The sequence below is a fragment of the Arxiozyma heterogenica genome (assembly GCF_036370985.1).
Source record: "Arxiozyma heterogenica strain weizmannii chromosome Unknown scaffold_18, whole genome shotgun sequence".
Taxonomy (NCBI): domain Eukaryota; kingdom Fungi; phylum Ascomycota; class Saccharomycetes; order Saccharomycetales; family Saccharomycetaceae; genus Arxiozyma; species Arxiozyma heterogenica.
Window position 1 is genome coordinate 580,244 of NW_027042671.1, and position 23,821 is coordinate 604,064.

The 23,821-nt window shown below is 31.1% G+C and overlaps 10 protein-coding genes and 1 non-coding gene across 11 annotated transcripts; 7 read left to right on the plus strand and 4 right to left on the minus strand.

The window, feature by feature from the left end:
• Positions 1 to 601: 601 nt before the first annotated feature.
• On the plus strand, positions 602 to 2,614 carry TFC1 (transcription factor TFIIIC subunit TFC1; the record flags this gene model as incomplete). Its single annotated transcript, XM_064858678.1, has 1 exon — positions 602 to 2,614. The coding sequence occupies one exon, from the start codon at positions 602 to 604 to the stop codon at positions 2,612 to 2,614; it is 2,013 nt and encodes a 670-aa protein (XP_064714501.1).
• A 537-nt stretch (positions 2,615 to 3,151) lies between these two features.
• On the plus strand, positions 3,152 to 3,712 carry MRPL36 (mitochondrial 54S ribosomal protein bL31m MRPL36; the record flags this gene model as incomplete). Its single annotated transcript, XM_064858679.1, has 1 exon — positions 3,152 to 3,712. One exon carries the CDS (start codon positions 3,152 to 3,154, stop codon positions 3,710 to 3,712), a length of 561 nt encoding a protein of 186 aa, XP_064714502.1.
• An 846-nt stretch (positions 3,713 to 4,558) lies between these two features.
• GRS1 (glycine--tRNA ligase) lies at positions 4,559 to 6,547 on the plus strand (the record flags this gene model as incomplete). The annotated part of the gene is made up of 1 exon (XM_064858680.1): positions 4,559 to 6,547. The coding sequence occupies one exon, from the start codon at positions 4,559 to 4,561 to the stop codon at positions 6,545 to 6,547; it is 1,989 nt and encodes a 662-aa protein (XP_064714503.1).
• Positions 6,548 to 7,092: 545 nt separating this feature from the next.
• Positions 7,093 to 7,569, plus strand: CBP6 (Cbp6p; the record flags this gene model as incomplete). Its single annotated transcript, XM_064858681.1, has 1 exon — positions 7,093 to 7,569. The coding sequence occupies one exon, from the start codon at positions 7,093 to 7,095 to the stop codon at positions 7,567 to 7,569; it is 477 nt and encodes a 158-aa protein (XP_064714504.1).
• Positions 7,570 to 7,843: 274 nt separating this feature from the next.
• On the minus strand, positions 7,844 to 8,767 carry MUD1 (Mud1p; the record flags this gene model as incomplete). Its single annotated transcript, XM_064858682.1, has 1 exon — positions 7,844 to 8,767. The coding sequence occupies one exon, from the start codon at positions 8,765 to 8,767 to the stop codon at positions 7,844 to 7,846; it is 924 nt and encodes a 307-aa protein (XP_064714505.1).
• A 662-nt stretch (positions 8,768 to 9,429) lies between these two features.
• TEF2 (translation elongation factor EF-1 alpha) lies at positions 9,430 to 10,803 on the minus strand (the record flags this gene model as incomplete). The annotated part of the gene is made up of 1 exon (XM_064858683.1): positions 9,430 to 10,803. The coding sequence occupies one exon, from the start codon at positions 10,801 to 10,803 to the stop codon at positions 9,430 to 9,432; it is 1,374 nt and encodes a 457-aa protein (XP_064714506.1).
• A 1,155-nt stretch (positions 10,804 to 11,958) lies between these two features.
• Positions 11,959 to 12,032, plus strand: PWA37_002077. Its single transcript has one exon. It is a non-coding gene; the product is annotated as a tRNA-Glu (tRNA).
• Positions 12,033 to 13,192: 1,160 nt separating this feature from the next.
• On the plus strand, positions 13,193 to 15,250 carry TKL2 (transketolase TKL2; the record flags this gene model as incomplete). Its single annotated transcript, XM_064858684.1, has 1 exon — positions 13,193 to 15,250. The coding sequence occupies one exon, from the start codon at positions 13,193 to 13,195 to the stop codon at positions 15,248 to 15,250; it is 2,058 nt and encodes a 685-aa protein (XP_064714507.1).
• Positions 15,251 to 15,838: 588 nt separating this feature from the next.
• Positions 15,839 to 17,380, minus strand: LIF1 (Lif1p; the record flags this gene model as incomplete). The annotated part of the gene is made up of 1 exon (XM_064858685.1): positions 15,839 to 17,380. The coding sequence occupies one exon, from the start codon at positions 17,378 to 17,380 to the stop codon at positions 15,839 to 15,841; it is 1,542 nt and encodes a 513-aa protein (XP_064714508.1).
• Positions 17,381 to 18,031: 651 nt separating this feature from the next.
• NBP35 (Fe-S cluster-binding ATPase) lies at positions 18,032 to 19,024 on the plus strand (the record flags this gene model as incomplete). The annotated part of the gene is made up of 1 exon (XM_064858686.1): positions 18,032 to 19,024. One exon carries the CDS (start codon positions 18,032 to 18,034, stop codon positions 19,022 to 19,024), a length of 993 nt encoding a protein of 330 aa, XP_064714509.1.
• A 449-nt stretch (positions 19,025 to 19,473) lies between these two features.
• Positions 19,474 to 23,289, minus strand: NUP145 (nucleocytoplasmic transporter NUP145; the record flags this gene model as incomplete). Its single annotated transcript, XM_064858687.1, has 1 exon — positions 19,474 to 23,289. The coding sequence occupies one exon, from the start codon at positions 23,287 to 23,289 to the stop codon at positions 19,474 to 19,476; it is 3,816 nt and encodes a 1,271-aa protein (XP_064714510.1).
• Positions 23,290 to 23,821: the final 532 nt, after the last annotated feature.

Consider the following 23,821-nt stretch of genomic DNA (forward strand, 5'->3'; position numbering starts at 1 on the left):
TTCTCTTTTCTTTATAAGCAGTTTTAGATAATGTAATGTATATACATCTATGAACTATATTAACCATAAGTTTATAACGACACCATATTTATAATTAGTTATTATCATTTCTTCATATAATTAATATATAGAAAAAGGCATATATATATATATTAGTATTATTTCCCTGATGAATTATCATGTAAAAATCTGGCTGTATGTATCTATGTATATTTGTATATGTATGCCTTTGTATATGTGTAGCACTATATGCGTATATATGCGTGTGTGTGGATGGTTAACCGGTTTGATGTGCGAAACAAAGTTATTTTATCTCTTTTCTTGAGAAAATATAAGAATGTTGAAAATAGGAAATAAGAGATGAAAGCTTTGAGAGATTATTTGTTGTAAATAAAGAAACAAACAGTAGTTAATAGAAGGACGTCAGAGAGTTGATAGCACTGTAAAATTGTATATAAATTATTTTACTTTATTTGTTTAATAATTTTCATTTTTAACCAAAAATATATTAGAAGAAATAATAATACTGATAGAAGAGATTAATCAAACGTTGGAGAACAACACTAAAGCAGGTTTTGAAAATCCAAATATAGCAAATACCATGGAACAAGACCAATCACATCATAGACATGAATATGTATCTAAGAATGTTGAAAAGACTACTACTAATGATTTGTTGGGTTTGAATGATAGAGAACAAGATGAAACAGTCACAGTAGGACCAATTGCTAAAGAATTTACACTAGATATTCCTAGAATTCCCAGTTTAGAATTACCTTTGAATGTTTCAACGAAACATTCCAGTGTTCAAAGAGCTATAGAGATGTGTGGTGGTATTAGTAATATCAAAAAAGCCTTTAAAGAAGAGGGACCTATAGATTCTCAAGATGGATTAGAATTGTATTTAAATAAAGGTGATCCAGGGTTTTTTAATGAACATCCTTTAATTGGAAAAAGAGTACCATATAGAGATGATTCTATTGTTTTAAAGATTACTTTACCAAAAGGGACACTAGAAAAAAATGATGGGGATTTAAAGAAATCATTAAACTCACTTAATGAAAAGGATTATAGGGTTACTCCTATAGCTATTGTTGATAACAGTATTAAATTTAGAGAATTGTCAGATTTCCAAGTTAGATTAGATAATTCAAGTTCTGCAAAAGAATTTGAAAACAAGATTCATTCTTTATCATGGAAAGAGTTACGACAATATGTGGATTCTGTACAAGATAATGACACTAGACCCTTTGAAAATATTAATAATATTATTTTAAACAGAGATTTGAAATGTCCAAATAATGATTTCCAATTACCACCACCACCAAAATTCGCAATGAATGGATTATCACATTTATATAAATATAAAGGTAACCCCTTAGCCAGAAAAACAAATGGTGTCACAGAAGTCAAGAAATCATATATTAAAAATTATCAAATTTTATTACATGGATTTAATAAAAATATTAAAATTCCATTGGAGCCCTGTGAAGAAGCAATTACTTGCTATTTAATGGCTCAGAAAGATGGTATTTACCCCGGTACAAAGAAGGAATCTAAATTTTATGAATCATTAGAAGAATGTTTAACAATATTAAAGAAATTATTTGAGCAGAGACCAATTTGGATTAAAAGACACATTGATGGGTTGATTCCGAAGAGAATTCACCACACTTTGAGGGTGGCATTAGCATTAATAAGTTATAGATTTGTTATGGGACCATGGAGAAACACATATATTAAATTTGGTATTGATCCAAGGAGTTCTAATGAATATGCTAAATATCAAACAGAATATTTTAAGATCGTGAAAAGACTTGTAAATTCACCCTTGGGTAAGAAAAATATCCCAAAAATTCCTTCATTGGTATTTGAATCTAATAGACCAGGTGATATAGATAGTAGGTTTAGATTTGATGGTACTCAAATCCCATGGTATTTGATGTTGCAAATAGATATTTTGATTGATGAACCAAATATTAGGGAAGTTTATAGTAAAGTGGAGTATTTGGAAGAACCTAATGAATTGACTGGCTGGTTTAAAGAATTGGATTTAGTTAAAATGAGAAGAATAATGAAATATGAGCTGGGTTGTTTAGTTCAAGGGAATCATAATTTTAACCCTTATAGACTAAAATATTATAAGTCTATTAGAAATACAAATGAAACAAAACCAAAGGAGATGAGCTCAAAGGATGATTTTAAGAATAAATTGGATGCAGAAGGTGATATAGAGATGGAAAATTCAGTAGACAATAATATAGATGCAAGACAAGATGATGATGATGATGATGACAATGGTATTATATCAGATGAAGCTGATGAAGAAGTCTTGGAGGATGAAGAGGAAGAAGAAGAAGAAGAAGGAGTTGATGATAATGAATCAAATGATATGGATAAAGCATATTATAATAATAATGATAATAATCAAGAACAATTTATCGATCCAAGTATGAATGTTTATAGAAAGAATACCTCTGATATAAATAATAGTGTCAATTATAAGTATGCATCATTTGGAGATATTATTGACAGAATTGCAAAATTGAATCCTTCTGAAGCGAAAATATTAGAATCTCAATTAGAAGGATTTGTACATGAAAGTCGTTTATGAATATATAAATGAAAGTGTAAAGTTTGGGTACGTATATTATAATAGTATTAATAACAAATCAAGTAATTTGGTTTAATGCCAAATTACAAACAAAATAAAATTTCAGTATATGGATATAATTTGACTGTCGAATATTTTTGAATGTAATAATATATATATATACTATTAGATATTCTCTTAATGATCTATAATAACCATCTGTTTAGATTCTCTTCGTCTCTGTATAGTTTAGCTACTCTATATATTTCCTTTATCTCCATTATTCAATTTTCTTTATAAAAAAATATCTTTTAAAAGACAGAAAAGAAAGGGAGAAAAAATAACAAAAAATTATAAGAGAGAAACAAAGATATAGTGAAATAACAATGCCCATATAGTGGTATAATAGTTATAAATTGAATAAGAGAAGAAGGAAGAAACAAACTAAGGGTGTGTTAGTATAGTATCATTTAATAACTGAAAGAGTACATAAACTATTTTGTTGTAATTTATTCTAATATAATATAGTAAACCTATAAGAGAAGAAAAGCGCAAGTGATGAGAATAAATCCAAATTTACTTAGAATTTCGATTAGATATGCTTCTTCCAGCAGTGGTGGATATCCTGGGTCAATGAGAACAGCATTACCTCGTAGACCTATAAGAAAAATCCCAGTAGGTAAAGCACGTCCTGCTATATATTATCAGTTTGATGTTGCAGTAGAATTGACTGATGGTAGTGTGGTTATGAGAAGATCACAGTATCCTCAAGACGAAATTCGATTGATTCAGGATCAAAGAAATAATCCATTTTGGAATCCAAGTAGAGATGATTTGATAGATGTGGATCCTAATTCAGTTGGTAATATTGAAAAGTTTAAACAAAGATACAGCGGTATGTTTGGTTATGCACAAGATGCACAGGAGTCATCAAAGTCATCTTCTCAAGGAAAGAGAGTTAAAAAGAAAACTTCTTCGAAGTTTGATGATGTTAACAGTAAAGATAAAGCTAATGTTAAGGAGTCTATAACTAAGAACAAGGGACAAGTACCTTCTGAATTAGATGATTTCTTAGATTTCTTAGATGAAACTGGGTCGACATCTACAAAGAAAAAATGAGTTCTAAATTATTTTTATATATTCAGAATTTTTCTTCTGATCATAAGAGATATAAAGAGGGGGGGAAGAGAAGTAAATTATATGCATGTGTGCAAAAAGAATAGGCGATTAGAAATAATGATAGGAAAGACATCCTAACTTCGCAAAGGTACTTTTTTTCTTTTTGTTATATGTTGATAGTGGCATTAGCTACTAGTGTTATTATAATGTTCTTATTCTTTAGGCCTGTAAATATATATCTGTTTGATTCAAAATACTATCATGTTTATATATTATGTTATATAATCTTTATAACATAACCTGACTTTCGTTGTAGAGGATGTTCTCCGGAATCATGTTTCCCGAAAAAATATGTGTTTTATCAACGAAAATCGATCTTGAAATTTTCGTTTCTTTTTTTTTTTTTTTTTCTTTTCGCTCGAGGAAATTTTCATTTTTTTTTCTTTTTGTTATCTCTCATCGAATTTCTTGAAAAAATTTTTGGTTTCGATTGCGGTTAGTAGTCATAATTGTGATAGAGTAGTAGTAATAGTAAGAGTAATAGTAGTTAGCAATCTAAGTTATTGTTACTGCTGTGTGTGCTTTCCCTTCCTAGTGATAATTATTGTTTTTGTTATTCTGATATTTACTGATGTCTGTTTAGCTTTTTATATTCAAATTCTATCTAAACCTCTTTTATACAGTGATATTCTTTGCTGCTATCAATAATTTTATATTGTTGTTATTTGTTGTTGTAATTAATACATATTACTTTTCAAATTGTCATTTCTATCGAAACTTTGCGGTATCTTACCCAGACGATACTACTCGCGAGTACCTATTAAGAAGTCTGTGTCTATTAAAAGGATGAGTGTTGAGGAAGTCCAAAAGGCTAAGCAAGCTGTTGAATTCAGCAGAGAACATCTAGAAGGGATCTTAAGAGGTAGATTCTTCTATTCTCCAGCTTTCGATCTTTATGGGGGTGTTTCTGGTTTATATGACTACGGTCCTCCAGGTTGTGCATTCCAAGCCAATGTTGTAGATGTTTGGAGAAAACACTTCGTTCTCGAAGAGAGTATGTTGGAGGTCGATTGTACTATGTTAACCCCATATGAAGTCTTAAAGACTTCTGGTCACGTTGATAAGTTTTCTGATTGGATGTGTAGAGATTTAAAGACTGGTGAAATCTTTAGAGCTGACCATTTGGTCGAAGAAGTACTTGAGGCTCGTTTAAAGGGTGATAAAGAAGCAAGAGGTATTAATAGTAATGAATCAAATGATGAAGAAACAGATAAAAAAAAGAAGAACAGAAAGAAGAAAGTTAAGGAAATCAAGGCTGTTAAGTTAGATGATGAAGTTGTAAAGGAATATGAAACTATCTTAGCCAAGATTGATGGTTACTCTGGTGCTGAATTAGGTGAATTGATGGAAAAACATAATATTGGTAACCCAGTTACTGGCGATAAATTAGAACCTCCAATGGCTTTCAACTTAATGTTTGAAACTGCTATTGGTCCATCCGGTCAGTTAAAGGGTTACTTGAGACCTGAGACTGCTCAAGGTCAATTTTTAAATTTCAACAAATTATTAGAATTCAATAACGGCAAAACACCATTTGCATCAGCATCTATCGGTAAATCTTTCAGAAATGAAATTTCTCCAAGAGCTGGTTTATTAAGAGTTCGTGAATTCTTAATGGCAGAAATCGAACATTTTGTTGATCCATTAGATAAGTCTCATCCTAAGTTCGATGAAGTTAAAGATATCAAACTATCTTTCTTGCCACGTAGTATCCAAGAATCTGGTTCTACTGAACCAATTGTAGAAACAATTGAAAAGGCCGTTGCTACCAAAATGGTTGACAATGAAACTTTAGGTTATTTTATTGGTAGAATCTACCTGTTCTTAATAAAGATTGGTGTTGATCCAACTAAGTTAAGATTCCGTCAACATATGGCTAATGAAATGGCCCACTATGCTGCTGATTGTTGGGATGCTGAATTAAAGACTTCTTATGGTTGGATTGAATGTGTTGGTTGTGCTGATAGATCTGCTTTTGATTTAACTGTTCATTCTGAAAAGACCAAAGAAAAATTAGTGGTTAGACAAAAATTAGAAAAGCCAATCGAAGTCACTAAATTTGAAATTGATCTAACTAAAAAGTTGTTTGGTCCTAAATTCAGAAAGGATGCACCAAAAGTTGAATCCTTCTTACTAAACCTTTCCCAAGATGAATTAAAGGTCAAAGCTAAAGAATTAGCTGAAAATGGCAAAGTTACTTTTAACATTCAAGATATTGAAGGTGAAGTTGAATTGGATGACAAATTTATTAAGATTGAAGAAAGAACTAGAGTTGAACATGTTAGAGAATTTGTGCCAAATGTTATTGAACCATCTTTTGGTATTGGTCGTATTATTTATGCTGTTTTTGAACATTCATTTTGGAGAAGACCAGAAGACACTGCTAGAGGTGTTTTATCTTTCCCGCCATTAGTTGCTCCAACTAAAGTTTTGTTAGTGCCATTATCCAATAACAAAGAATTACAACCAATTGTTAAACAAGTATCCGATATTTTAAGAAAATCTGAAATCCCATTCAAAGTGGATGATTCTGGTGTTTCGATTGGTAAGAGATATTCCCGTAACGATGAATTGGGTACCCCCTTCGGTATTACTATTGATTTTGATTCTATTAAGGATAGTTCTGTTACTTTAAGAGAAAGAGATTCCACTAAACAAGTTAGAGGATCTATTAATGATATTATTAAAGCTATTCGTGAAATTACTTATCAAGGCGTCTCTTGGGATGAAGCTACTAAAGATTTGGCTCCATTTGTGTCGCAAGATTCTAATTAAGTTGGTGTAAAAAGGAAATGGTGATACAAGTATACTCAATACAAATTATTGTCATTTGATTGTTTTTTTATTCTCTTGCTCTTTCTCGCTTAATTGTACATAGGGTTTAAGAGTCGTCGTAACACAATGAATAACTCAGTTCATTAATTAATATAATTTGTAAATTATATGTATATATGGTTCTTTTTTACTAAATAAAAATAAAAGGTAACAAAATTAATATTACCCAGGTTGGATGTTACTTGTATAAATTTACCCTTTTCATACAACGTGTTTAAAAGAAGTTGAAAGATATTAAAGGAAAAAAATATAGAATAAAAAAAAATGTAAGAATTTGAAAAATGAATGTAAAGGGATTGTTCAAGTTAGGAAACTTGTTGTTATATTAGTGATTAGAAGCTTTGTATGTGCTTTTTATAGATTTTGTCCTGAAGAGATTACACAGAAAGTAGCATAAAGTGAAGGCAGATATTGGTACACTTCTGTATCTAGTCAACAACCACATTAGTTATATAATAATCAGTAAGTGAGAAATATACCAAAAGATGTTATCAACAGTTAAAGAAGGGGCTAAACAAATGGTGAAGCTTTTAGAAAAGTTTCCACAGGAAAGAATGAAGCACATGATTTCTTTTAAACAAACACAATTAGATAGATTTAGACGTGTAGCGGGGTTGCAGGTAGATAATAAAATAGACTCCAACGAACCTAACTTGTCCATTAATGAAATAAAAGATATGTTAAATAGAAGTAAAGGTCCATTAGGATTACAGCGAGATGTTTTAAAAAAGATTCAGGCAGTTATACCAAGAGACCAATTTACAGAACAAGATTTGAAAAGGCAGATCTCTTCCCTTGAGAATATAATGTCTAATAAATATAAGGATTATTATGACGTTGGAGATAAATTGTATAAACCTGCAGGAAATCCTAATTACTATGTAAGACTAATGGATGAAATTAATGGCAAAAAGAAGGAAACATTCATAAGTGCAATGAAAGTAATATTCTTTGGTAAATAGTGGTGATCCATTTTCATAGTTGTGTTGGTTTTTTTTTTGTTTTGATCTTCCTTTTTGGAACAATGAACTGTTAACGTATATATACATGGCAGTTACCAAATAGCTATATATATATATGTATGTATGTATTTATTTATTTATTTATTAGTATGCATATACATATCCAGATTATCAATAAAATCTGGAGAAATATTTTCATTTAGTAGATAATAAATAGTCCTGTATATACCAAAATAGAATACAAATTCAAATATCGTCTACTCATTTTATTTAATTATTTGGCATAACCTACCAATATTTGTTGTTTCTTTTCACCATTTATGTAGTATGTATTTCCAACTTTTTTTAAAACATGTTTGGCACTTTCAATAGAATCATATTCGACAAAGGCCAAATGACGAGCAGGAACCATTCTAACTTCAATAAAGCCATCACATTGGAAAATATCTATTAGTTGGTTCTCCTCTATACTTGTTGGAATATCTTGAATTAAAAGAATCTTATTTGGAGGATTTTCAGATACATTAACTTTATTTTGTATTTTATTTAATGAGACCTCGGGTTTATTGATTTGTCTTGTTAGTTCTGTGAAGCTTTGTTTTTTCTTCGATTTGGAAGTTTTATTGCTATTTTGCTTGGAGACAGCACTTGATTTAATTAATTTAATCTTGTGTTCTTCACTTATTTTATCTATCTGTTCTTGAGTTAAATTCTTTTTGGACCTTAATTTGCTCCGAAGTCTCCGTAATTTTCTCTTCAAATTCAATGGGTCATTAGTTTTCTTCAATTTCTTTGATTTCTGAATCTTTACTATCTTGTTTAGTAATTTTGGATTATCTTTATATACTTCCATATATGATCGTTTCTTAGAATATTGGATCTTTATACATCTACCCATAAATTTCATATTTTGAAATCTTTTTATGAATTTTATTACCGAATCTTCGTTATCAAAAGTGATATAACATTTATTCTGAAATCTATACGATTGAGGACGTGAGATAGAGATGATACCTAGAGACTTATCGAGTAATGGAATATCTTTCCTTGAGCCAAATCGTAGGTCTGGTAGGCTATTCATATAATCACAGTATTCGTTATTGGGGTTAAAACATTTTAATAATGCTTTAATATAGTTTTGTTTGTTTTTGGGCCTTTGTGGTAGATTACTTAAAAATAGTGTTGTCTTAGACACCATAGTTATCAATATCTATGTTTAAATACTTTGTAAAGTAGAAGTAGAGGTTATTAAAAAAATCTACGTATCTGTAGGCACACGTGTGTATATGAGTGAGTGGGTGTGTATCTGAGTATTCGTATATCTGTGTATCAGTGTGTGTATGTGTACGTATATAAGATACCTTATTAAACTTGAGGTCCTATATATTTTTTATTCGTGGTAGAGATAAATATTTATCTTAGAAGGGGTCTTTGTCAAAGCAGAAAAAAAAGATGAAATATATATATATTGAAGAAGAAATCCAGAAGATCAAAAGGTGAACTGAGTATAACAGAGAATTCTTTGATCAAGACACTTCAACAAGAAATATTTATTTATTAGAATCTGTTGATTAGTAGATGTATAATATATAACAATTGTTAGCTATTAAAAAAAAAATGTATAACTTCATAGAAAATAGTATATATAAAAAGTATATATATTTTCCCTTTCAAACCTCAATGCCTCTAAAAGATATCCTACCTTCTGAGTATGAAAGACACATAATGTAAAAAAAAAAGTATGATATATGTTATTATTTAAAATAATATTTTAAACTTATATTTATATTATGTTATATTATACTATATACTGAAGAAAAATAAATAAAAAGAATCAAACGAAAAGTTCAATCTTTAAACTTATTTGGCAGCCTTAGCAGCAGACTTGGTAACCTTACCAGCCTTGTCGGACTTTTCAACAGACTTGATAACACCAACAGCGACGGTTTGTCTCATATCTCTGACAGCGAATCTACCTAATGGTGGGTAGTCAGTGAAAGCTTCAACACACATTGGCTTAGATGGAACGAATTTAACTAAAGCAGCGTCACCAGACTTTAAGAATTTTGGATTGTCTTCTAATTTCTTACCGGATCTTCTGTCGTTCTTTTCTAATAATTCGTCAAATCTACAAGCAATGTGAGCAGTGTGACAGTCTAAGACTGGAGAGTAACCAGCAGAGATTTGACCTGGGTGGTTTAAGACAATAACGGTAGCGTTGAAGGATTCGGTAGCCTTTGGTGGATCGTTCTTGGAGTCACCACAGACGTTACCTCTTCTGATTTCCTTAACAGAAACGTTCTTGACGTTGAAACCGACGTTGTCACCTGGCAAACCTTCAGCTAATTGTTCGTGGTGCATTTCGACGGATTTGACTTCAGTGGTAACACCAGCTGGGGCGAAGGTAACAACCATACCTGGCTTGATGATACCGGTTTCGACTCTACCGACTGGCACAGTACCAATACCACCGATCTTGTAGACATCTTGTAATGGTAATCTTAATGGCTTTTCAGTTGGTCTGGTTGGTGGTTCAATGGCGTCAATGGCTTCTAATAAAGTCTTACCCTTGACAACACCAGCCTTGGTTTCCTTTTCCCAACCCTTGTACCATGGAGCGTTAGTAGTGGCTTCAATCATGTTGTCACCGTTCCAACCAGAGATTGGGACAAATGGAACAGTCTTTGGGTTGTAACCAACCTTCTTGATGAAGTTGGCGGTTTCCTTCTTGATTTCGTTGAATCTAGCTTCATCCCATTTGACGGAGTCCATCTTGTTAACAGCAACAATTAATTGCTTGACACCTAAGGTGTAAGCTAATAAAGCGTGTTCTCTGGTTTGACCATCCTTGGAGATACCAGCTTCGAATTCACCGACACCACCAGCAATAATCAAGATAGCACAGTCGGCTTGAGAGGTACCGGTAATCATGTTCTTGATGAAATCTCTGTGACCTGGGGCATCAATAACGGTGACTTGGTACTTTGGAGTTTCGAATTTCCATAAGGCAATATCGATAGTAATACCTCTTTCTCTTTCAGCCTTTAATTTATCTAAGACCCAAGCGTACTTGAAGGAACCCTTACCTAATTCAGCAGCTTCCTTTTCGAACTTTTCAATGGTTCTCTTGTCAATACCACCACACTTGTAAATCAAGTGACCAGTGGTAGTAGACTTACCAGAATCGACGTGACCAATAACAACAACGTTAACGTGAGCCTTTTCTTTACCCATTTTTGCTTGTGTCTTAGTGTTCTTGTTTGGTTTATTGCGGGAAGGGAAATAACGATAAGAAAGATCTCGTACAAGAAGAAGACGGAAAAAATATACAGGGGAAGGAGCAGAGAGAACAAGAAACCTAACTTAATTATATTAAAAACAGGAGAGAAGAGATGGTGAGAATTGCATTAGGACATTTAAAGGAAAAAGGAGGAAATGGATGGAAAAGGATGAAACTCTTTCCTTAAATAGTCCTTGTTGAAAAGAAAAATACAAAGAAAAAACAAGAAGAAAAAAAAAAAAAAAAAAGCAACAAATTTTAAAAATGGAGAAGAAAAAAATTTTTTTCTGCAATTTTTTTTTTGTTTGTTTGTTTGGTATAAGTTTCTTTTTTTTTTTTTCTTCTTGCTTTTTCGTGTGAGGTGACAATAGCTGGTTTTTTTTTTCTTTTTCTTCCATAAAATTTCTTTTTTTTTTTTTGGTTTTGTTTTGTTTTGCAGTGGTTTTCTTTTTGGTTTGTGAAGAGAGAGAGTGATCTTGCTGTATGTTCATTATGCCTTGCCAATAGCAACAGCAATAGTACAACTCATTCCCTTACACATTCTTTCTGTTCTCTTTTCTGTTCTTTCGTTTTTCGCCGTTTGGATATATAGGAAATAATTGTACATGCAACATTTGAACCTAAATTTGTGACGCGATCTTACAGTTTAGTATGTAATAGCCGTATATCGGATCTCATTGATTTGTAGCTTTAATATGTCTTGGTTTTGTGTGATACTAAGAGATGATTTTTAAAATTAGTGCTAAGGTTTAAACAAGTAAGATGTTGGTTTAACTTCTAGTCTTGGGCTTTGTTCAGGTTCAATGGTGTTAAGAAATTAAAAAGATATTTTCATTGTCTTTTTCGTAAAAATTATCTCTTTTTTTTTTTGTTTAAATTTAGCTCCAAAATTACTGTAGTATGTAGAAAACATTTTATTTTATTTTTCAGATATTCAAAAAAAAATGTAAAATATCTTTTTATAAAGATATGTGTCAATCGAAGTTAAATTTATAGTAACTGTATGTCAGTGGTTAATCTAAATATATATATATACCTCGTAAGCACCTATAATTTTTGTAAGTGATCTTTTTAGTCAACAGATTTTTGGAGAAAAAGATAACAGCGTCTTCCGATGTAGTGTAACGGCTATCACATCACGCTTTCACCGTGGAGACCGGGGTTCGACTCCCCGCATCGGAGTTTTTTCTTTTTTCGGATATTTTTGGTTCATGTAATAAACACCCTTAGGTTGTGTGTTTCTGATAACAGTTAATGTTGTTGAAAACACAATAATATTTCACTTGGATAGATATAAGATATATATACTCTTTCTATATCTCTAAATGTAATATTCCTACACGTCTAATCTTATTTAATCCTTGGCTCCTTTGTTCTTGGCTGCTCTCCCTTACTTATGTTAATTACTTCTGCTTTTATGTATGTTTGTAAAATTTTGCAAAAAAGGAAGGTTTACAAAAATACCTCTGATATTATTGTCAACGTTACTATTATCTGTTCTGAATGAGAGGAATATATACGTATTTGTTCAACTGAAATATAAATACACAGTTTTTGTCCAGTTTCAAGAATATTTGCATTTTAGTATCATAAGGTTATTTGTGATTGAAAATGAACCAAATGCAATCTTCTTTTCCCTTCTTTTCTTTTCTTTTTTTCTCTTGTCCAATAATTTAATAACGAAGAGTAAAAGCATAAGAAAAAATCAGCATCTGTTGAATATAAAATATGCTGTTCAATGCGACCCAAGAATAATATCATTAATCAATGTATAAATATCAGAATATATGTCACAATATATATAATATATATTTGTTTATTTTTGTGATAACTAATTAGGGATGGATATGTTAATTCTGAGAAAGACTCCTTGTGACAACATAAAGGTATACCTCCAAGATTTTTGACCATTTTAGTGTTGCTTCTCTTCTCTTCTCTTCCCTTTCCTTTCCTTTTTTTGTTTTTTCCATTTTTCTATTGATTTCTTTTCTTTCCTTTTCTTTTCTTTTACTATCCCTCAGAATGTCTTTACCCTTATTGTGTCTTCTTGTCCTAGTATATTAAGGTCAAGGGTTAAAGTCAAGGTTAAGATTATGATCACTATCACCATTACCATCACCACCACCCCTTAAGAATTAACATCCCAAACTACATATATAAATATAGTCAAGTGTCTACAACAAGGACACGTTTTTTCAATTCTTTTTTTTTCTTGTTGTTTCCTTTATTACTTCCTCCTCTTCTTTGACTTCATACTACTCTCTCATCCATATCTAAATCTTCTTTCTAAATTCATACTATCTTAAAACCTTGCGTCACATTTACTTGATTTTACACTTTAATATGAAATTTGAGGATATTGATAAATTAGCAATCTCTACGTTGAGATTATTATCTGTCGATCAGGTTGCAAGTGCACAATCTGGTCATCCGGGTGCACCCCTAGGGTTAGCACCAACAGCTCATGTCCTTTGGAGACATATGAAATTCAATCCAAAGAATGTTGGGTGGATTAATAAAGATAGATTTGTTCTCTCCAACGGTCATGCTTGTGCCTTATTATACTCTCTTTTACATTTATCTGGTTATGACTATTCAATTGACGATTTAAAACAGTTTCGTCACTTAAATTCAAGGACTCCAGGGCATCCAGAAGCTGAGCTACCTGGTATCGAGACTACCACAGGTCCTCTAGGACAAGGTATAGCCAATTCGGTGGGTCTTGCTATTGCACAAGCTAATTTTGCTGCAACTTATAATAAACCAAATGATAACATGATAATATCGGATTCTTACACTTATGTTTTCCTTGGCGACGGTTGCTTGCAAGAAGGTGTGGCTAGTGAAGCATGCTCTTTAGCTGGTCACTTGAAATTGGGTAACTTAATCGTGTTTTATGATGACAATAAAATAACTATTGATGGTAAAACACAATTGTCTTTTGATGAAGATGTTTTAAAAAGATTCGAGGCTTATGGTTGGGAAACTTTGACAGTTGAAAACGGCGATGAAGATTTGAATGCAATCTCAGATGCGTTAGAAAGGGCGCAGAATAACAAAGATCAGCCTTCCATTATTAAAGTCACCACAACAATTGGATTTGGTTCATTAAATCAAGGTAAAGAAGTAGTTCATGGATCACCGCTAAAGGAGGACGATGTTAAGCAGATCAAAAAGAAGTTTGGATTCGATCCCAATAAATCGTTTGTAGTACCACAAGAGGTCTATGATTTTTATAAGAATAATATTATTAACCCTGGTATTGAAGTTAATAAAAAATGGGACCAAATTTTAGAAACATATCTAGCTAAATACCCTAAAGAGGGGGAAGAGATAAAAAGAAGATTAAATGAAGCACTTCCATCAAATTGGGATCACTGCTTACCAACTTTTAAACCTGAGGATTCTTCTATGGCAACACGAAAATTATCTGAGATAGTGTTAACAAAAATTGTTCATGAATTGCCCGAAGTTATTGGTGGATCAGCAGACCTAACTCTATCGAATCTGACTAAAGCAAAAGACAGTGTTGACTTCCAACCTCCACAAAGTGGGATAGGGGATTATTCTGGAAGATATATTCGATATGGGATAAGAGAGCACGCTATGGGTGCTATCATGAATGGTATCTCTGCATATGGAGCCAACTTTAAACCATATGGTGGTACATTTTTAAACTTTGTTTCGTATGGTGTCGGTGCATTACGATTAGCCGCTATTTCCAATGAACCTGTAATTTGGGTCGCTACACATGATTCTATTGGTTTAGGTGAGGATGGTCCGACTCATCAGCCCATTGAAACATTGACTCACTTAAGAGCTATTCCTAATTTGCATGTTTGGAGACCTGCAGATGGTAATGAGACTGTTGCTGCATATAAATGTGCCATTGAATCAAAACACACACCAAGTGTCATTGCCTTATCAAGACAAAATTTACCCCAGTTAGAAGGTTCCTGTCACAAAAAATCTTTATATGGAGCTTACATCATTTATGACGTGGAAAATCCAGATGTTATCATCACCTCAACAGGTTCCGAAGTGTATCTGTGTATTGAAGCTGCCAAATTACTAAAAAAAAGAAGCAATCCAATCAAGGCACGTGTAATTTCTCAACCTGACTTTCATTCATTTAATAAACAAACCAAAGAATATCAACTTTCAATCTATCCGGATAGTGTACCTGTTGTCTCGGTTGAAGCAGGTGCAACTTATATTTGGAGCCGCTATGCACACGAAAGCATTGGTATTAATAGATTTGGATGTTCTGGGAAGGGTTTAGATGTGTATAAATATTTTAGCTTGGTTCCAGAAGAAATTGCTAAAAAAGTTGATATAATATTGAAATCATATGAAGGAAAAGTTGTTTATTCCCCCATTAATAAAGTTTTACCTTTATAATATTCTCTTTTTTTTTTTATTTTTTTCTTGACTATAAATAAATATATTAAAATAATTTACATTGTTATTTATTTGTCTAGTTTAAGGAAGCAACCTTTAATCTAAAACAAATTCAAAATATTTGTTTTGAAATGTATTCCTCTTTAACAGTGGTGGATTTAATACTTTTTCTTCTTTTGATAAAATATAAAAAATTATAATGTAAAGTAGCCTTTTGAAGAATATTACCATTTTTTGTAGGATTTATAAATAATCATTTTTTCTTAAGTAAAGAGTGTGCTACGGGATTTTTTCATTTATGGATACTAGCATATGTGAGATAGTTAGAGTGTAGCTATTATAAAACTAAAGAACATGTTTACAGTTTGGAATATGTTATGCAAACAAATTTTCACTTTTACTCAAGCCGTAGATAAACGATTTTATCAAATATCTAGATAATCTACCCAGTTGATATATTTTCAGTGAAAACGCCTCTGTTGGAACAATCTGTATCTATTTTTTATTTTTCTGGCTTGTCTTAAATAAGTCATAGTACATAAATATTATTACTGTCTGAATATTAGCAAGTTAGATGTTGAGATGTTCTTAATCAGTGTCTGTCTCTATATCAGTACTTATATCAGTCTCTGAAATAGTTTCAGTCCCTAATGTGTTCTTCTTTAGAGCTCTGTTTGTCTCATCAGAATTTTTTCCTCTTTCATTATTATTTATGTTTTTACTACCCTCAATAGTAGTTAGGTTTATTTCTTCACAATTGTCTCTTGGATAATTTGATGTAAAATCATCCTCACCCTGATCTATATAATTATCGAAAGTTTTATTAAAATCTTCTTTTTTTATTAGTTCATAAAGCAACGATGTATCATCATTCTTAGCTTTCCTATAGATTAAATTTTCTTCATTATTATATTTTTTAGTTTGATCTTTTATCCTTAATTTGGGGATTTCTATCTCTGGCTCTACTAAATCTAAATTGTCAAAATTTATTGTTTTATTGATACCTAAAAATTTAGAGTTATTGAAACCGTCAAAAGTATCGTCATTAGCAGCAGTTTTAAGTTTAGTTTTGACATTATTATCATTTCGACTTTCTAAAGATGGAATATTTGTTGGACTATTTTTAATATTTGTCAAAGATGGACCGTCACTTTTAATTTTGACAGAGTTTTTTCTTCTAATTGAGGGTATTGGTGATTTGAGGTCTGCATAAAATTTTCTTTTTCTTCGACCTGGTGAATTTAATTGGACAATTGGGCTATGGACATAGTTGTTAATTAAATCTGAATCTGTAACCTGGTTAGTTTGTAAGGATGATAATTTGGAGCCTAATTCTTTGATTTTAGACTTCTTTTCGTTTAAAAGATTTATCATCATAGCCTTTGTCACTTTATCGCGTTTTTCTAAAAGAGCATCTAATTGTTTTCTTTCATTAATTGATTTATCAATCTGTTCCCTTAGACTCTTGTTTTCTTGTAATAAACCTTTTATCATGGAGTTCGACGTTTTTAAATTTTCAAACATCCTTGACGATAACAAAAACAAATCAATTTCTCCATTTTGAACTATTTTTAATGTAAATTGAGCTAAATTTCTTATAATATCAGTATTTGAATGCAATTCAAGTGTAAATGACAAAGAATTGTCAATATTATCAGACGAATTGATATTGTAGTGACAAACAAAATCTGAATACTCAATCACATTGTCACATTGGAAACAAAATATTTGATTACCAGTTAATATTTTAATTAATTCGTACCATATGCATATTCTATAAAATTGATCTTCTTCCATATTTATACTATTATCATTAAACCATTGTTCAGAAATATGTGACTTATAAGGAATTGATACAGATGTAAATATTTGTAATGAATCTATGGTGACTTGCTTTTTTTCCCAAATGTCCGAACCATCACTTATTTTTAAAGACTCAACGTTTAATTTAACTAATTGATCAATATTTAAAGTGGATAGGCATTTATCGCATGTACTATTATTTCCGTCTATAACTATAATACTTTCACAGAGTCCAAACTCTACAGTAGTATATCTTTCAGTTGATGTTAAAAATGACGATTTCTTAATTGGTAATATTTTAACACAACTGGTGAATGATATTTTCATGACAAAATTAAAATTGAATCCATGAATTTATATATATATATATCTTTGTGTATGAGATAGTCTATTTGTTTAATATTGTTTTTGTGTTTATGTGCTATCATCTCTAAATGAATGTAATGGCTTGACATCTAACATATATAGTTAGCATAAATGAGCAAGCTTCTGGTATAAGTTATTATTATTCATAGTGTTTGTATTTGTTCCCTCTTAATACAAAGTAATATAAGCTTTGGTTTCACTTTCGGAAATTTTTTATATTATTTGAGGGGAAAAGCTGATATTTTCATGAGTAATCATTGTGAGTAATATTAGGTTAATAATGATTAATAATTGGAAATATGAGTCAGCCATAAGTAATTAGTAATCAAACATGTTTGACAATAATTACTTTTTCTATCTGCCCGTTTCTTTTTTTTGTTCACACGTTAATGATCTTGAAATAAGATCAAGTAATATTAAAGCGCATAATATATACAAAGGCAAACTATTTTTATTTGATATCAGTCCTTTTAGTTAGGCAAGAATAACCATTCATCCCTACTATCATTCCCTCCTTATCAATATTGCTAGTTTAATCACTTCTTTACTGTTTTATGCTTAAGTGCACCGGCTGATATTTTATAATCAAAAAAAAGTATTAAATAACCAACTATGACTATGGATCAGCACGAACCTAAACATGAGCCAATATTACCTACTGAAGAATATCCCTTGAATGAGCCAGAACCAGAGCATTGTCCAGGTCCAGAATCTGGAATGGCAGGAAAAGCAGATGCGTGTTCTGGTTGTGCCAATAAGGAAATTTGTGAAAGTTTACCAAAGGGACCTGACCCAGATATCCCATTAATTACAGAAAATTTGTCTGGTATTAAGTATAAAATTTTGGTTCTTTCTGGTAAAGGTGGTGTTGGAAAGTCAACGTTTACTACTATGTTGAGCTGGGCATTATCAGCCGATGAAGATTTACAAGTAGGTGCGATGGATCTGGATATTTGTGGTCCCTCTTTACCACATATGTTAGGTTGTACAAAGGAGTTAATACATGAATCAAATTCAGGGTGGACTCCTGTCTATGTAACAGATAACTTGGCTACAATGTCAATACAATTTATGTTACCAGAAGATGACTCTGCAATTATTTGGAGAGGTAATAAGAAAAATCAACTGATTAAAAAATTTTTAAAAGATGTAGAATGGGACGAATTAGATTATTTAGTTATTGATACCCCACCAGGCACTTCAGATGAACATATATCTATTAACAAATTTATGAAGGAGTCTGGTATCGATGGTGCTTTAATCGTGACCACCCCACAAGAAGTGGCTTTATTGGATGTCCGAAAAGAAATAGATTTTTGTAAAAAGGCCGGTATCAATATTCTTGGGTTAGTAGAAAATATGAGTGGTTTCGTTTGTCCTAACTGTAAAGGCGAATCTCAAATATTTAAAGCTACCACTGGTGGAGGTAGAGCATTATGTGAGGAGCTGGGTATAAAATTTCTAGGTTCTGTTCCATTGGATCCAAGAATAGGAAAATGTGCAGACTTTGGTGAAAGTTTCTTGGACACTTATCCAGAGAGCCCAGCATCTTTGGCTGTTCTTAATGTTGTAGAATCTTTGAGAGATGCAGTAGGAGATTTATGAGTCAAGCTATCATTATTTTATACATTGAATATTTTTAGAAGTTGACATAATCAATTTTCCTATTCTTTTTAAAGGGAAGGTGTTTCACTTTTGTCAAATGTCACAGAGAAACAGTTTCATTAAACATCATAATTTAAACTGTTTTGATATTTTAATAGATGGATTGATTTATAGCATAAGGCAAGTGAAACACTACATTCTTAAAACTGAATAATTAAGTGTGTTAAAAGTATATCTCAGTTGACGTGTTATAGACAGACACATTGAGTATAATATATATTTTCTCTTCAGTAGTAGCAACCTTAGGGGTATGTGGATTGACTATTATTAAAGTTATATATATTAAAATAATAATATGTATACATATGTTAACAATCTTGATAATAATTCCATAATATATTAATAAATGAGGTTAGCACTTCTATATATGCATACACATATTAGCTTATTTATTCATTAAGCATAGTCTGTAGCCTTTTGTTTATAATGTTACAGCAGGCTGGAACAATTTTAATATGTTTATTATCTTCATAATACTTATTAACATTTTCTTGCAAAGATGTAATATGCTCTTTCTTAAAATCCTTATTTTTGTTGTTTGATACAAGCTCGATGAATTGGGAAAATATAGATAATTCTTGGGAAGTTTTCTGGTACTTTGATGGTGATATTTTTTCTAAAAAGTCTTTTAAAATATTCAAATATTCTGCATCTTTATCTTGATTATAGCATAAAAGAAGCTTTGGACCAACTTCACTACAGATTAACTTACCAGCGTTTTCAAATAATCCACCTAAAATCAAATATTCTATCTCCTTGATGTAATTACCGTTGTATTTCTCGTATAAAGCTAATGCTTCATAAACATTCTTTTTTGGTAATTTTAATTTTTCTAGTATCATGTTTCTTTCCTCGGGATTTTTCCAAATAAAAGAGATATTATGATCTAGGATATCCTGACTGGTTTGTTGCATTATATTATTGTCATTTATAAATAATGATACATATAATGCGGGCAATGCACTTCCCAGCAATTTTAATTGATCAATATATGATAAGCCAATATGATCCTGTAATGATTTGGAGATACTACGATGATTTCGAAATATTAAAATTTGAGTTAGATACCAGATAAATTGAATATTGATGTTAGAATTCTTTGCAGTATTAGTTGATATTTGTTCCAATAACTTATCAATGTTACCTACTTGGGCATATATTTCAAATATTTTAGATATTAGTATATCATCCGCTTTTTCAATAATAAATAAATTGCATCCAATTAATTCTTCTAAACTCATTTCATCAACTTGACCATAAAATATAGCCAGAGAGAATGTTGGCAACCAACCATATTGTTCAATAAAATTTGTAATTTGTAACTTGTCATTGAATAATTCTCCTGATAATAGCTGATAAACTTTTCTAATTTTTGGATTAACAGAATGGCCATTAGCTTTCCATGATGTTAATTGTAATTTTGATAGATCACGGATTCGAGGATCATTAGAACCTAGATAGGAAATTAAAACAGCTAAATGTTTGTTATTTGTTGAAATAGCCAATTTAGTTGCCTCGACGATATCATTTTTTAACAAGGCTATGAAAATGCAATCAAGCGGATCACTTTTGTCAATATCTTTGTTATGTAATATAGGTGTAGTATTATTCTTTAACCATGATGATAATTGATCATATCTCATTTGTTTTAATAAAGTTTCTTTGACTGTATCATTTTCTACTTCAAAAGACAATTCAATACCATCAAATAAGATTGAACATAATTTCCAAACATTATACATTGGATCATTTTGTGGTACAATTTGCAATATATCACTAAATTTAAGATCAAACTCTTTAATATATGGTAATTGAGAACTGCTTCTTATGGCTACAATGGAAGATGCAATATGTTTTTGAAAAAGTTCTCTTTTAATATTAAACTTATTGCCACATTCTGATTTGGGAGTGTAAATGGAAACACCTGAAATACTGTGTCTATTTTTAATAAGTATGCTATTATTAAATAATATAGATGAAAAATTTGAAGTACTACCTAGTCGTTGGTTCTTTGTGATTTGTCTGTATGCGTCGTGTTCTTTATTAAATTTACCAAAGACTTTTTTAACTGTATCCTGGATAGACATTAACTCTGATCCATTTGTAAAAATAGTGTGATCACATGAACCTGCTAATTTCAATTGCTCCACCCAATTATCAGAAACATTCAAATCAGGGTTAGCTTGTAAAGCATCAAAATCTTGTTCTGATATATCTGGTTCATATTGTTTAACTTGAATGATATTTTCATTCAACATAGATTCTGAATCTTCCATCAAGTAATCTTCATCGTTTTTATTGCTGATGCTTTGAAAATTCATGTGTTGCTTACCAGATCCATAATTTGTAGGATAAATGTCATTACAAGTATTTTGTCTACATGTGTCAATTTCTTGTTTATCAACTTCAGCATCCTCTTCGTTAATAAGTCCCCATATGCTAAAATGGTTTACTTTGAAAGTCCAAATACCACCAAATGGATTATAAGACACAAATTCCATGTCTCTCATGTTTTTTAATTTTGTAATCAAAACTTGTATTTCATCAGTCTTAGAGACATCAGTTATTGGTTTTTTTGTCTTCTTATCAATAGGATATATTTTTTCTAAGGAAATAGTAGCAGGAACATTTAAACCGTATCCGACAGCAGGTTTGTTATTTTGGTCTGGATAAACTTCAACAGTTTTGGTTGAATGAAATGTAACTGTTTTTCCAAATAGTTCTTCTTTTAGGTTTGGTACAAAAGCAGATAAGTCAACAGCATAATTAAAAGATATATTACCAAAGCCTTTTCTTCCAATAATGAAATTTGATATAGTCTTTAATTTGGTTGGTGGCATTTTAGATAATGTTTCAATTGAAGGTGAACACCAATATTCCGTATTTTCAGTAACTATGTTATTTGAATTAAAATTGTCCTTTTCTGATAATTTTGAAGTCTTATCACTTTTTCCTTCATCATTATTTTTGGTGTCCAGATTACTACATTGTGCTTCTACTTGGTCTTTATCTTTTGCCTTCGATTCCACAACATTATCGGTAATTGTTTCACGGGGCTTTTCTTGACTGTTTGATTTAGTGATTAAGGGGGTCCCAGATAATAATTTCATTTTTTTGATTGCACTTCTCTCAGTATCGATTTTTAATCTACGCATTTCTTGAACATTGTTATATTTGTTGGTTATCTTGGCAATATCTTTAACAGTCGTAACTCTTTGGTTCAATGAATTATTCGATTTTAAGTACTCCGTGGAATTCCAAGATGAGGAAAATATCCCTTTCGTGGATTTAATATTGTTAATGGTATTTAATTTAGAATTTAAATTGTGGAATAAGCTAGAATGAGAGGCATTATTTATTGGAGTAGTAATATTTGAAGTTGCTGAAAAAGATCTCTTGTTAGTAAGAATAGGTTTTTTAGTATTTTCTGGTCTACTCTCTTCATCAGAAACTTTCTTTACTGTCTCTACAATTGGAGCTGGCATATTGGATATATTTACAGTCGTGTTGCAACTAACATTCAAACCATAGGGATTTAACTGAAGTTGTTGTGGAGCTGCTGGTTGAGAAGTAGCAGAATTACCAAATAAACTATTCACAGAAGTGGGCTTATTACTGAAAATATTACCACCTCCAGATAAATTATTACCATTTAAAGTATTTGTACTAGAGTTACCAAATAAGGAGGAACCGGTAGTTGAACCTATTGTATTAGTTTTTGATAAAGAGGAATTACCAAATAGTCCACCTGTTGTGGTTCCAGTTGCTGTAGCGGTTGTAGGCTTAGAACCAAATAGTCCACCTGGATTTTGTTTAGTAGAAGTACTATTACCAAATAGACCACTAGGTGGTGCTAACGTAGTATTCTTGTTGGCAATAGCAGAATTTCCAAATAATCCACCAGTTGGAGTGTTAGTAATGGTAGTGTTAGATGTAGCTGTGCCAAAAAGACCACCAGGTTTATTCTGAGAAGTAGTACTATTGCCAAACAATCCACCACCTAAAGTAGTAGTAGATTGTGTAGTGGGTTTGTTCCCGAATAATCCGGTAGACGGACTTGGTGTAGAAGTACCTAATGATGTTGCATTATTGACATTGTTAAACAATCCATTGGGTTTTTGTGCAAATAATGAAGTATTATTACCTGTTGGTGCAGGCGCTGGAGTAGAAAAAGGAGTAGAACTATTAAGCTTAGTATTAAACATCTAACTAAAATAAAAAGATCTGTTTAAATAGTGAAATTGAAAATTTTTGATTCCATTCAATTTGTAAAGTGACTTTTATAAACTTCTAAGATAGAGAGGAAGCAAAAAGTTTTTTTTCGTTGGTTTGATAATAATTCTTGAGGTGAGAATGGGTAAATAACAGACCAACATATATTGTCCTTCCTTTTCAATTTTAGCTTTTTGTATATTTTGAATGTTGTTAATAAATAAACTTTTGCAATATATTTTTTCTTTGTTTTCTTTTTTTTTTTCTCTTTTTTTTTTTTTCAACTCTCGAACATCACATTTATTTATTAGGTTGATACCAAAAGGAAAGAAAAAAAAACTCAGGTCTAAAAGAAAATTGAGTATAAGAGGTTGGATAAACAACGAAACAGTTGTTAAGGAGAAGAAGAAAGCAATTTAGGTAAGACTTACCAAAGCTTCTCCCATTACTATAAAGTTGGTGAAATAATTGTACAATGAAAATAAATTAAAATCAGATACTGTTCTTGGATAATTTCATAGTGTT